Source organism: Aplysia californica, unplaced genomic scaffold (assembly GCF_000002075.1).
Source record: "Aplysia californica isolate F4 #8 unplaced genomic scaffold, AplCal3.0 scaffold00087, whole genome shotgun sequence".
Taxonomy (NCBI): Eukaryota; Metazoa; Mollusca; class Gastropoda; order Aplysiida; family Aplysiidae; genus Aplysia; species Aplysia californica.
In genome coordinates this window covers 440007-452329 of record NW_004797357.1, presented here as the reverse complement: position 1 = coordinate 452329, position 12323 = coordinate 440007, and the positions used below count along the sequence as shown (strand labels likewise).

The following is a 12323-nucleotide window of genomic DNA, read 5'->3' as shown; positions in this document are numbered from 1 at the left end:
CCCCCCCATGCACACACACCTTTTTTCACTAAATAACACTTATCATCACTTTACTCTCTTTAAGGACACCTTACAGATGTAACAGACACGTATGTCCGACCTGTAGGACACCAAAAGCAATGCTGTGCTACATTTTGAACCACATGATACACACATCAAAGACCCAACTTGCGTAGTTCATTTTATGCGTGTTGTTGCTTGCCTGTCAAAGTTTAAGATAAAAAAAACAAAATCCAAGAATATGTTTAAATAATATAGGAATGACCCATATCAGCCACACAGCACGTCTTCAAGCGTTATGGAATGACCAGAATACTTTTTCTCAATGAACTGAGGGCTCTCATGGTCAAGAGATTACGGTGTTGGCCTTTCATTCAATAGGTCCCAGGTTCGAAACGTAACAGTGACGGATACATTTTTTCTATGAAATTTCCTACTTTCACTTTCACCTCCTTTCCTGCTCTCTAACCATGTCTGCTTTCGTCTCCACTTTCTGCCCCCACCCCCACCCTCCTCTGGGCTCCTGACTTTTGCTGCTATCTTTCCACTACTACTCGTTGGCTCCTTCTTACTGCTGTCTTAGGGTAGGTATGATCTATCGCCTAGCTTTCTCGGAGGTCCCGTGTGTAAGTTGCGCAACTTGAAGATCCCTTGGTGGTCCAAAATCGATTATAGTAGATTTCGGCCGCAAACCTGGCAAAATTCAGAATTAATTCCTACCAAACTAAAAATGTTTAATATGCCTCGGGCGCTCATATGACTTTGTGCAGTTGCGAGCGCTGTAAAACACTTACAAAAAAACAAACATTTAATGAACTGATATGCCTCTCTTTCCCCACCATAACCAGGAGCTCATGTGTGATCGACGTGGTGACATTCCCGTTCGATGTCCAGGAGTGCAAGCTCAAGTTCGGCTCCTGGACCTACGACGGCAACTTGGTGGATCTCAAGATTCTCATAAACGACACAGGCCATGACGAGGGCGAGATAGACATAGGAGAGTACGTCAAGAGCAACTCATGGGAGATACTTGGGGTACGTCACCAACAACAATTGTTGGGTTTTTTTCCTTTTGGGAGGGGTTTGTTTTGTTGTTGTTTTGTTTTTTTTTGTTTTTTTGGGTTGTTGTTTTTTGTTTGTTTTTTTGTTGTTGTTTTTTGTTTGTTTTTTTGTTGTTGTTTTTTTTTTGTTACTTTCTTTGCTTTGCTTTTCTTTTCATTTGTTCTACATACGATGAATCTTTGAGGGCCATCGGTGTCTGCAGTGTAACTTTTAGGCGCTTCTCTGTCGTACACAGGAGGTCCACGTTCGATTTCTGAGTGAAGATAATTTTGATCGAGTGTCTCGATCTTCCTGCTGGAAAATTGTATCCCTCTCGGGCTAGATTGGACATGACAGGCAGGATCAGAAACCCGCTTCCAATGACATTAATTGTGTCGATGGTGGCGTAAAAATGCCTACATTAAAAAAAGATATGATGGATCTATGAAAGTCAGTGCGCTGTTGACACTTTATAATGTCTTCTTTTTTCAAGAATTTCTCTACTGTGTGACGGGTCATTTAAGACTAGTGAGAATTTGACACAATATAAAGCTCGAGGGTACTCCCTTTTCCAGAATTTCTCTGAGGTGTGATCGGTCCATTAAGGCGAGTGCACTTTTGAGACTTTATGATGCGGTTTATTCTGAATCCCCCCAAGGTGTGTTAGTCCTTTAAATGGAGTGCACTTTAGCTGCACCGTTATGGCCTCTATTATTGAGAATGTCTCTTTGATGGAGTTGGTCCTTTAAGACTAGTGCACTTTTAGCACACAAAAATGTCCTATATCCGGAACATTTCTGAGATGCAACAAATCCATAAACTGTTTTACTTCTCTTCCATAAAACACACCCAACAACGTCCTGATTAAAATTATGATTAAGCTCTTTGATGTTGTTTTTTGTTTGTGTGTTTGTTTGTTTTGTTTTGAAGGGTTTGTGTGTGTGTGGGGGGGGGGGGGGGTGGGGGGGGGTTGTTTTGGATTGTTTTGTTTTTGGCCACAGAAAATGTGAGTTCGATTCCTGTGTGGGAAAAGTCTATTTCATCTTGTATCCCAGTCTTTGTGTTATGATGCTGTATCCCACTTTACCCAGTTTAACTCCAAGAGTCGGGGAGTCCAGATAATAATAAACTCTAAACCGTGGATAAATTCTGGAATCAAAGACTTAATCCATATAAAGAAAAAGGCTTTTAAAAAACATGACAAAACAGCACTTAAAGTCATAGACAAAGCTGTTAAGAAAGAAATCTGGGTTGAAAAACAAAAATATAAGAAGAAACTGGACGATCTGTTTCGATCAAATAACTCTCGTGAGACATGGACTGGGCTTAAGACCATAGTGGGCTACAAAATTAAACCAACAAACATAATTATGTTTTTACAACGAAGAGAGGTAAGCAAATCAACTTAATGCCATTTTCTCCCGTTTTGACAAAGGCAGTTCGTGTGACTTGCCATGTATGAACACCGACACAAATGAAAATAATGTTGTTGTTGTTCAAGAACGTGAGGTTAGATGTTTGTTTGGACGTGTGAATGTGAGAAAAGCGTGTGGCCCAGACGGTGTGCAACCCAAAATTCTAAAAATTTGTTCAGCACAACTTAGTTCTATTTACACTTATATTATCAACCAGTCGTTGCTGACACATGTTATTCCCACTTTTTGGAAATGTTCTGAAATCGCCCCCCTTCCAAAAAAAAAATTACTGAAATGAATGACCAATAGCCTTAACATCCGTAGTTATAAAATGTCTAGAGAAAATTGTGCTAAAAAGACTATGAACATTCGTAGAACCCACCCAGGACCCTCTACAATTCGCATGTCATCTCGAGAGAAGTGTGAAAGAAGCCATTTTACCATTTCTTCACAACATATATAGACACTTAGACTAGCCAAAAATATACTGTAGGATCCTGTTTCTTGATTTTTCGTCAAGAAAACGTTGGTGTTAATGTCAATTTAATATCATGGATAGGCAATTTTCTTACCAACCGAACCTAGTATGTAAAATTAAAACATTCCTCGTCGACATACATCACAACAAAATACAGAGGCCCCTCAAGGATGTGTTTTGTCACCAGTTTTATTCACACTATCAACGATCGATTGCCAAATAAACAAAAGTAACATCAAGTTGATATGATTCAACCATAATTGGGCTAATTCAGGCTGAACATAACGAAACCGCTTACCAGAATTTTGTACTTAACTTTTCTGAATGGTGTGAAAATCATAAGCTGCTTTTAAATGTGAAAAAACAAAAGAATTTGTTGATTTTAGAAAAAAGAAACTGCCCCTGTAGCCACTCGAAATTAAATGTGAAGACATCGAGCAAGTGTCAGACTATAAGTATTTGGGTGTTACAATAGACAACAAACTCAACTGGCGTGTCCACACTTCTCTCCTGCATAAAAAAGTGAACAGAAGACTATTTTTTCAAAGGAAGCTCATGTGTTTTAAAGTTGATAAAACCTTGATGTCCATATTCTATCATTCAACCATTGAAAATATGGTCAATTTTTGTATAACAGCATGGGCCGGGAACACAAGACAACAAGATAAAGAAAAATTAAATCTAGTACGGAAAGCATCTACATTCCCCTGCTTGGATGAATAGTATGTAACAGCTTGCACTAAAAAAAATAAAGTCCTTCTTTTTAGACAACAAACGTCCCTTGTTCTCTAAAATAAAAACATCAGTCAGAAGTAAAAGACCTAGGCTTCTGATCTGTAACAAAGACAGATACAGAAGTTCATTTTTACCATCATCCATCAAAATTCATCTATCTTTACCATCTTGTATAAGTATCCATACGACCTTAGAGCATGCACCAGAATAGCATTGAGTATGTATCTAGTTTAAGATTATTATTGTTTATATTGCTGTTCATGTATATTATGCATGTGATTGTAAGCGTGCATGTGTGTGCATGTGTGTGTGTATGTGTGTGTGTGTGTGTGTGTTTGTGTGTGTGTGTGTGTGAGTGTGTGTGCACGTGATGAAACACCAAACCAATGTGCAAGGATCTGGACAATAAACGTATCTTATCTTATCTTAAATCGATAGTAAAAAACAAATTGCACTTACAATGCTCATTTTCACTTAGACGAGATGCTCTACGTGCTTTACGATGAAATAAGTAAGGCAGACACTTACGCAATCTAGAAGAATTGGCGAAAAACATGTAATAAAAAGATTATCCAATGTTCAGCATACTCTTCTACATGATCTATATTGTACCTATGGATGAGTAAGGTTACAACATGTTCTAACCGGTTTTGTTTTGGATTTTCTTTCAGCACCCGGCCAAACGGAACGTTGAGCTGTACACCTGCTGTCCCAACCAACCGTTCATCGATCTGTCTTTCACCATCATCTTCCAGAGGCGAGCCACCTTCTACAACTACATCCTCATCCTGCCCTGTGTGCTGCTCACCTCGCTCACCCTCGTGCTCTTCTGGATACCGCCCGAGTCGCCAGCCAAACTCATGCTGGGTACGTCATCTTGGGGAATCTGTTCCTATCTCTGTTTTGTTTCTGTTCCCTCTACCTGTCTGTTTGTTTGTCTATCTGTATGTCTGTCTGTCTGTCTGTATGACTGTTTCTCTCTCTCTCTCTCTCTCTCTCTCTCTCTCTCTCTCTCTCTCTCTCTCTCACACACACACACACACACACACACACACACACACTCTCTCTCTCTCTCTCTCTCTCTATCTATCTCTCTCTCTCTGTCGATCTCTCTGTTTGTCTGCCTGTCGGCCTGTCTGTCTGCCCTGCATCTGTCTCTATCCTTTTGCGTGTGTGACTCCCTCTCTCTGTCTCTCCCTTGTTCTTTCTTTCTCTTACTACTTCTCCCTCTCCCTTCTCTCCCCCTCTCTGTCTCTCTCTGATAACACTAAATGCATTTACCACTGCGTCCCCTCTGTGTGTCACCTATGTATCACAGTATCACAGCAGGGCTAGGAATTGACTTTCTAAACATATTCTTCTCTCCAATGACTGAAGTAATAATTGTAGAAGTTTTACGTCCTCGTTGATTTTCTTTCCTATAGTTCTATAGACTTGTAATAAGTGATCTGATAAAAAGCCGTTGTTTCATAACAAAATATAATAATTCTTATCACTCTCTTCTACAGGTATCAACATCTTTGTGGCGTTTTTCCTGTTGTTGTTACTGATGGAAGCCAACTTGCCTCCGTCAGCCGCCAAAGTGCCTCTTTTAGGTGAGTCACAGTGTGCTTACTCGGTGCCAGACTAAACTGAATTACGGGGAATCTCAGTTCAAAACTTCGCTATGACGTTCTTGGGCGTTGGGCTTTTCATGAATTTAACTCTTTAAAGACGTAGTGAACACCAATGTGTCACGACATGGTGGAATCAGGTGCTCGTCATTTTTTTTTTAAATTTACAGTTTGTTATAATTTGTCTTGCGTTTGATGAAAAGACAGCCTCGTCTATCTTGAATAGAAGTTAAGATATATGCGATGGAAGAAGGTGGTGTAACCTGTGTCAGCAAAGTTTAGTGACTTTCAAAGCTTGAGTATCCTTGGTACTGCAGATTAACATTTGTGTGCCTTTGATGAACGTTTTGCAGTAAAATCCTCCCATAAATGTGTTTTTAAATTGAAATAAAAGTTGTCAAGTCCAAAAACAAACGATGAAAATTGCCCAACGAGCGGGAAGATGCCGGTTTCTTCGATTTCCTTATTTTGACGAACGTCTGATTTCACAACGGTGCCACACATCTGTCCGATCAGCAGCAGTAGACCAAAAGCAATGTTGCAAACACATTTCGAACCATCATACACATCAAAAACACTAATTTTATATTGCCATAGTATACGAGTTGTTGCTCTTGTCTTTTTACGTTTCAGATATAGAAATCCGGATGGGAATATCTGTAAGGATATTGAACTTATATCTGGAATGGCGGTGCGGTGTCAAACCGCCCGGTTCCAAACCTTTTCCCACTAGTTACCAGCTCTCCTGGCCCAGCAGATCACAAATGAAATAGACAGCACGTTTTTGGCACAGCAAGTCAGGAGAGGTCATGAAAACAGTCAATCGGGAGTAACCATTCCGCTGTTGTTGCATTTACTAGTTCATATTCATGAAGCAGTTGGTAGGCAAACGCTCTAGTGCGCTCCGATCCGGCTGCTTTTTTCTGTTTTTATTTCTTGATATGGTCCTCGGGAAAAGTAATCGTCTTCAGGATAACTCGACATGTGCTACAACTCATCATCTTCGAACTTAAGAATTGTTCTTTGCATGACATTTAATGCCCACACGCTCTGGTGATTTTACCCCTAGTGTGTCTAACACGGCATTACGTTTCTTTCAATGCTGTGTGGCTTCCCATGATGCACCCATTACATTTTTTTCGATTCCGATGATAAAGTCCCACATACTCATCTCTTTAGATACCATAATTATAGCAACAACAAAAAAGCTTGGCTTCTGGTGTTCATTATTGTTTTTTATTTCTGTTTCAGGGACTTACTATTGCTTAAATATGGTCCTCATTACGCTGTCATCATTTCTGAATGCCTTTGTCGTGAATCTTTCCTTCTTCGGAGCCCGGAGACCCCTGCCACACTGCATGAGGATGGTGAGTACACACAGCTCTTGGTGTCTTATGTTTTACAACAGTATCTGTAGTGTAGTGGATAGGCGCTTCGCCGTTGTGCACAGAAAGCATGTGTTCGGGGGTGGGGGGACTTTTTTTCGGGTATCTCGTGGGGGGGGGGGGGGTTCAAGCATGTTGTATCCATCCCTCTCATCCAGAGTTGTCCCAGGCGGGCATGGTCAAAGTCCGCCTCCCGCAGCATCTAAAGTGCATTGATGGAGGCTTAAGAACTACTAGATTAAAAACGTATGTTTTACACCGCCATCAATATTGCTTAGAATAGATCAGGTAGTGAGGTATGCATCAGATCTGAGACATGGAGATGCTGGTTAAAACATCTACCTTGCGATTGAATAGAATATAACTCTTTTCCTTTGTGTCCAGTGAGAAGAGATTCGCCATTATACATACAATGCAGACGATATGGGTCTTATGTTTCGTAAACACATGACATCTGCCTTTGGCATTCCGAGCCCAAAGAATCTCTGTAGTGCACCTACCTATAAATAATATTGTGGTTGAAGTCATGTGTTTTTATGTTTTGCTTTTACTCGGCTTTGCATTGAAAGAGATAGGGGAGCAATGTATCTCAAGACATGACGTGGACATTTTTTTAACGCAAAGACGTGAGTTTCATGATCTAAGAATGAAAGACAAAGAAAAAAAAAAGCAATCTGATAGAAAATGCATAAGGGGCAAATGTGAAAATGAGAGCGGTTTAAATGTATTATCAAGAGGGAGGGGGGGGGGGTCGTTTTGTCTATTTGTAGACGAGGAGCAGGTGGGCTGACAGGATAAAGGACGGATGAACGGGGATGCCAGTTAATGTTGGATCCACAGAGTGGATGGATGGATGGATGGATGGATGGATGGATGGATGGATGGATGGATGGATGGATGGATGGATGGATGGATGGATGGATGGATTGATGGATGGATGTAAAGACGAATTGGAGACCAGACAGTAGGACAACGAGCGAATCTTTGTTTTAGGTTGTGATAACCTCTAACGTGCTAAAGATTTGAATAGTCCTACTTTACTTCGCCTTGCATGTTGCTGTTTTTTTGCATTGAATACCTACATGCGACATAATAATCTTGCAATCACTTTGTCTGACCTGAAACTTAGTCTTTCTATTTTGTGTTTTTACTACTCGTTTGTCTTTTTGTTTTGTTGTTGTTGTTTTTGGTTGTTGTTTTTTGGGGGGATGGTGTTGTTTTTCAATTTATGGTAAACATCTTGCTCGCGCTTGGCATTTTTGCTCCTGCTTCGACACTTGGATACTCGTCATGTATTGGAACTAGACATACCACTTTCTCCTACTTAACACTAAACTACCTGTTTTCCCAACCTCTTCCCAGGTCATGTTCGAGTTCTTCGCGAAGATTCTCTGCATGGACAGCCTGGTGCGTCCATTTCGTGACAAGACCATCTCGGAGTTGACGTCACGCCTGTGCGCTGACCGCATGCCATTCCTGGGGATGAACCTGAATGGCGACAACAGCAGCAAGTGGAACAAGAGCGACGGCCGCTCCTCCTCGGCCGAGGGACTGCTCACCGCACAGGGAGAGCCCGACCAGCATTTCGCCCAGCTCAACCTGATCAACTACCAGCTGGGGGAGCTGATGGAGTTCATCAAGTCTTATAAAGGACGTATCACCGAAAAAGACAGGAAAGATCGGGTGGCACGCGAGTGGAAAGCGGTCAGTTTGATCTTCGACCGCATCTTCTTCCTTATATACCTGACCACTATCATCACGTCGCTGTGTGTTGTGCTGCCCATCATCACCGAGCCAGAAATTCCCGGGCTGGGCAAGTCATGATACCGGCCCCCCGCCCCTCCACGCTTAATGCTCGCACGCACTTTGCGCTCTCGCATTACATACACACCTGAGGCAATGGTTCTCCTAGCCTCTGCTTTGCTTATTTACGCATCGCTATCATCCGGGGTCTTAGAAATAGTGGCTGAGCCGACTCGTACGCTCTACAAAACCTGGCGACTTTGAAGTACGGAAATGTGCTGCAGTGAGTCTGTGTACGTTTGGCGTAAGTTCAACTCACTCGTTATTACTGCGTCCTCTGGTGGCCGGCGGTCATTCCCACAAATCACCAAGGCTATATTATCATCCTTGCTACTGTTTAAATGTGATTCGTTGTGTCGTCATTGTTGTCTGTGATATGTCACGTACGTGGTGATTACACGTGCTGGTGTGGAAGCCTATTAAGATATTTTGTGCATGTGCTTGTTTGCGCGTGTGAAGGTGAGAGATAGAGAGAAGGACTCGAGGGAGAAGGAGAGGGCCGAATTAATTAACGTACAGTGCAGTCTGAGCAGACCTTACGAAACACTTACTTTTTTTTTCTTTTTTTTTTTTTTTTTTTTTTTTTGGGGGGGGGGGTGCCCCATTACTTGAGGAGGCCACAAAACATGATTCGGCAGTAGGTTTCTGTTTAAAATTCCCATCACGTGAAGAGGAGTGGTGAATCACGGATGTCTTGATCCTGTCAGTCGATTCAAATATCGTATTGGGGACCGTGTCATCTTGAATAAAAATATATCCACAATGTACAAAATTGACCACTGGCTTATGACGTGGCGCCACTTTGGATTTGACGACTGGCTGTTTGAGATACATCAACGAACTCGGTGAAAAGGCGACGTCTGCTTTCACCCCGGAATGTCACAGAACGGTAGTTGTATATTCATTGCTCTCAGCAATGGTTTGCCAAGTCGTGCAGAGTTGCAAAGGTCAGTATGTGCATCATAAAACGGAAGCTGTGGCTACACTGTCTCTAACTTAGTCTAACTTGCTTGTTGTTTTCTATTTTCTGAAGCTGAAGAACAGAACTAAAAGCCTTCTCGGCAAATTTTGGCGACATGAGAATTCTGCTGGTTCTTCTGTTGTTTGTTTGAGTGCAGTCAATGGAATGTGTAGTCTCGACAGAAAGTGTAAGAGTTGTACAACAACTTACCTTCTTTCAGTGGTACGAATAGCCATAATATATTTGTATACATATGCACTGTTTTTCATGATTGTATCAGACTGTATTAGTTCTTCTTCATACGTTACTGCAGGGGCGTTCTTGCTAACTTTGAGAGTATTATATTTATGAATATAGACTTGTGTTTATCTGTCTTTCTATCTATCGATCTAGGTCACTAGCTTGCTATTATAATTATATTTATATGTCTACCCATCTTCTCTGTCTGTCTTTCTGTCTGTCAACCCTACCTGCTTCGGCAGTTCGTTATCTATCCTAATCCTCCCTTTCCATTTATTCCTATTGTCTACCAAGTTAAAGTAACTTACATGTTTCTCTTCCTTTGTTTTACTCGTTACCTGTATCTGTCCCCCAGATCCCACACCCTCCTCTCCCTTCCTTCCCCCCCTCTCTCTCTCTCTCTCTCTCTCTCTCTCTCTCTCTCTCTCTCTCTCTCTCTCTCTCTCTCTCTCTCTCTCTCTCTCTCTCTCTCTCTCTCTCTCTCTCTGTGTCTCTCTCTCTCTCTCTGTGTCTTTCGCTGTCTGTCTGTCTGTCTGTCTGTCAGTCTGTCTGTCTGTCTGTCTGTCTGTCTGTCTGTCTGTCTGTCTGTCTGTCTGTCTGTCTGTCTGTCTGTCTGTCTGTCTGTCTCTCTCTCTCTCTTTATCTATCTATCTACCTATATATATATATATATATATATATATATATATATATATATATATATATATATATATATAATATATATATATATAATATATATAATATATATATATATATATATCGTTTCACCTCTTTATGGCTCCTAATTGTCCTTCCTTTTCTATCATATGAGTACAGGCTCATACACGAAAACAGATACGTGTATCCACAAATAGCGTTGCCCTGGCAGATAACCAGTGTGTGTCTTTAATGTGAAAAAACAAAAAGAGAATCTTTCTTCATCAGCTTTCTGCTGACAAACTGACTTCGTCCGGTGTCTGTGTTGCAACAGTTAGGCTTTCTGTGTGAGTTCCATCCTCGCATGATGAAGTTTATTTAATACAGTAATCCCGTCTTTCAGCTGAGGTTCACTCTTTAAGCCCCTATGGGTTCCCATAAAGAAGGCTGGAGTAGCTAAGCGTCTAAGCCGTGCCAGTAAAGTCGTAAGACAATTATAGCCTTAATTAAAGGTACGTTGACCGGTCATTAGTGCAACCACTAAGGGTTTCCACCCAAGAATACAACCTGCTTCCAAATTCATATCTTTTTGGATTCGAAATAAACTCTGAGGTCCACATTTAACATTTGGAGTTCTGGTCCACGTTGTATAAGATCTTTGTCTGAAATTACAAAAGCCACTTCCTACAAAGGTGTATAGATTCGCCATGGCTTTTTAAGGGTCGGTAGTTATAATATAATGATCTCATGCTCGCCTCTGGCTTACAAGAGAGTAAGGTATGAGTACAACATGTGTGTGAGAACAGTTAGAATTCAGACAACACAGAATTACTTAGCTGTATAGGGGTTTGGTTGTTTGTTTGTTTTTGTTTGTTTTTTTGTGTGTGTTTTTATTTTTTGGGTGTTTTTGGTTGTTGTTTTTTTGGGGGGGGGCGGTTTGGGGGGTGGGTTTTTGTTGTTGTTGTTTTGTTTTTTTTTGGGGGGGGTCTGTTCTAAAGAAACCAGTGCACCAACGTCCCAGTCTCAATCGAGAGGGGACAATTCACACGACCCTACAACGACGATGCGTTTTAGAAGGTGAAATATTATAATCTAGTCTGTTACTCAAAGCTCTCGTGATTTAACAGTATCATCATAATATTTTTTCATCGTGACTATGCAGAGTCGAGAAGTTATCAAACCAACATGAATTTCCTGATTGTATTGTAGACATGTTAGTGTTATGGTCACGAGATTTACTTTATGCTGTTATCCCAGCAGCAGACCCACATTCTGTAATGACGTTGAGCATTCACGGATTTCGACTTTGCAGTGGCGCCTGTGAGTACAGCTTGCACGCCCCTGTTTATAATTATATTCTATAACATATATTAACGTAAGTATGCAATGCCTCTCAATAGCAATAGTCTAACTGGTTGCATCAAATTAAGTGCCGCTGTGTCGGGTAGGTTACCACGTCATACATCATCTCCTCTGAAAAGCCCACCCTGGAATAGATGTTAAAAGGGCGAAGGGGTGGGTTGTTAGATCAGTTGTCAGTTTGTATCATGCTATACTACTAAGTGGACGACCCAGGTTCGAATCCCCAACAGGGCCTGCTTGAACTCGGCCCACTTTGTGGAGTTTTCAAGACTCTGAAACTTTGGTTCATATCGGAGACGGACGTTAAATTTGGAGGCCCAGCCTTTTAAATAACCTAACTGTGTTTAAAGGGTGTCAAACCCACGCACTTACTTATAGTTTATGGGATTTCAATTGCTAGTATTGACGTCTCTGACCAAGAACAACAGACGTGAAGGTTGTACGGCGCTCTTTTTTACTACAATATGTTTCCTGCTGATAACATATTACTTACCATTGGCATGTATTGTAACTTTAACGAGATATTGCAAAAACGTATTAAACTGTACGAAACCGAAAGAAATATTGTGTTTCAAATGTGAAAGTACAATTTGTTTTCATAGTAAGTGTAATGACACAGAACCTGAAGCTGTAAAATTCTAGGGAGAGGGGGGG

General features: G+C 41.2%; 1 protein-coding gene across 2 annotated transcripts in view; it reads left to right on the top strand.

Annotated features, from left to right (window-relative positions):
* Positions 1–9014, top strand: part of LOC101858926 (neuronal acetylcholine receptor subunit alpha-10) — a 109795-nt gene extending 100781 nt beyond the window's left edge. For both annotated transcript variants that reach the window (XM_005094671.3, XM_013080463.2), the window contains exons 7-11: positions 849–1035; positions 4341–4536; positions 5178–5264; positions 6534–6649; positions 8030–9014. In XM_005094671.3, the coding sequence (XP_005094728.1) occupies positions 849–1035; positions 4341–4536; positions 5178–5264; positions 6534–6649; positions 8030–8491 (1048 nt within the window). In that variant the 3' untranslated portion in view covers positions 8492–9014. The remainder of the gene's footprint in view (positions 1–848; positions 1036–4340; positions 4537–5177; positions 5265–6533; positions 6650–8029) is intronic.
* Positions 9015–12323: the final 3309 nt, after the last annotated feature.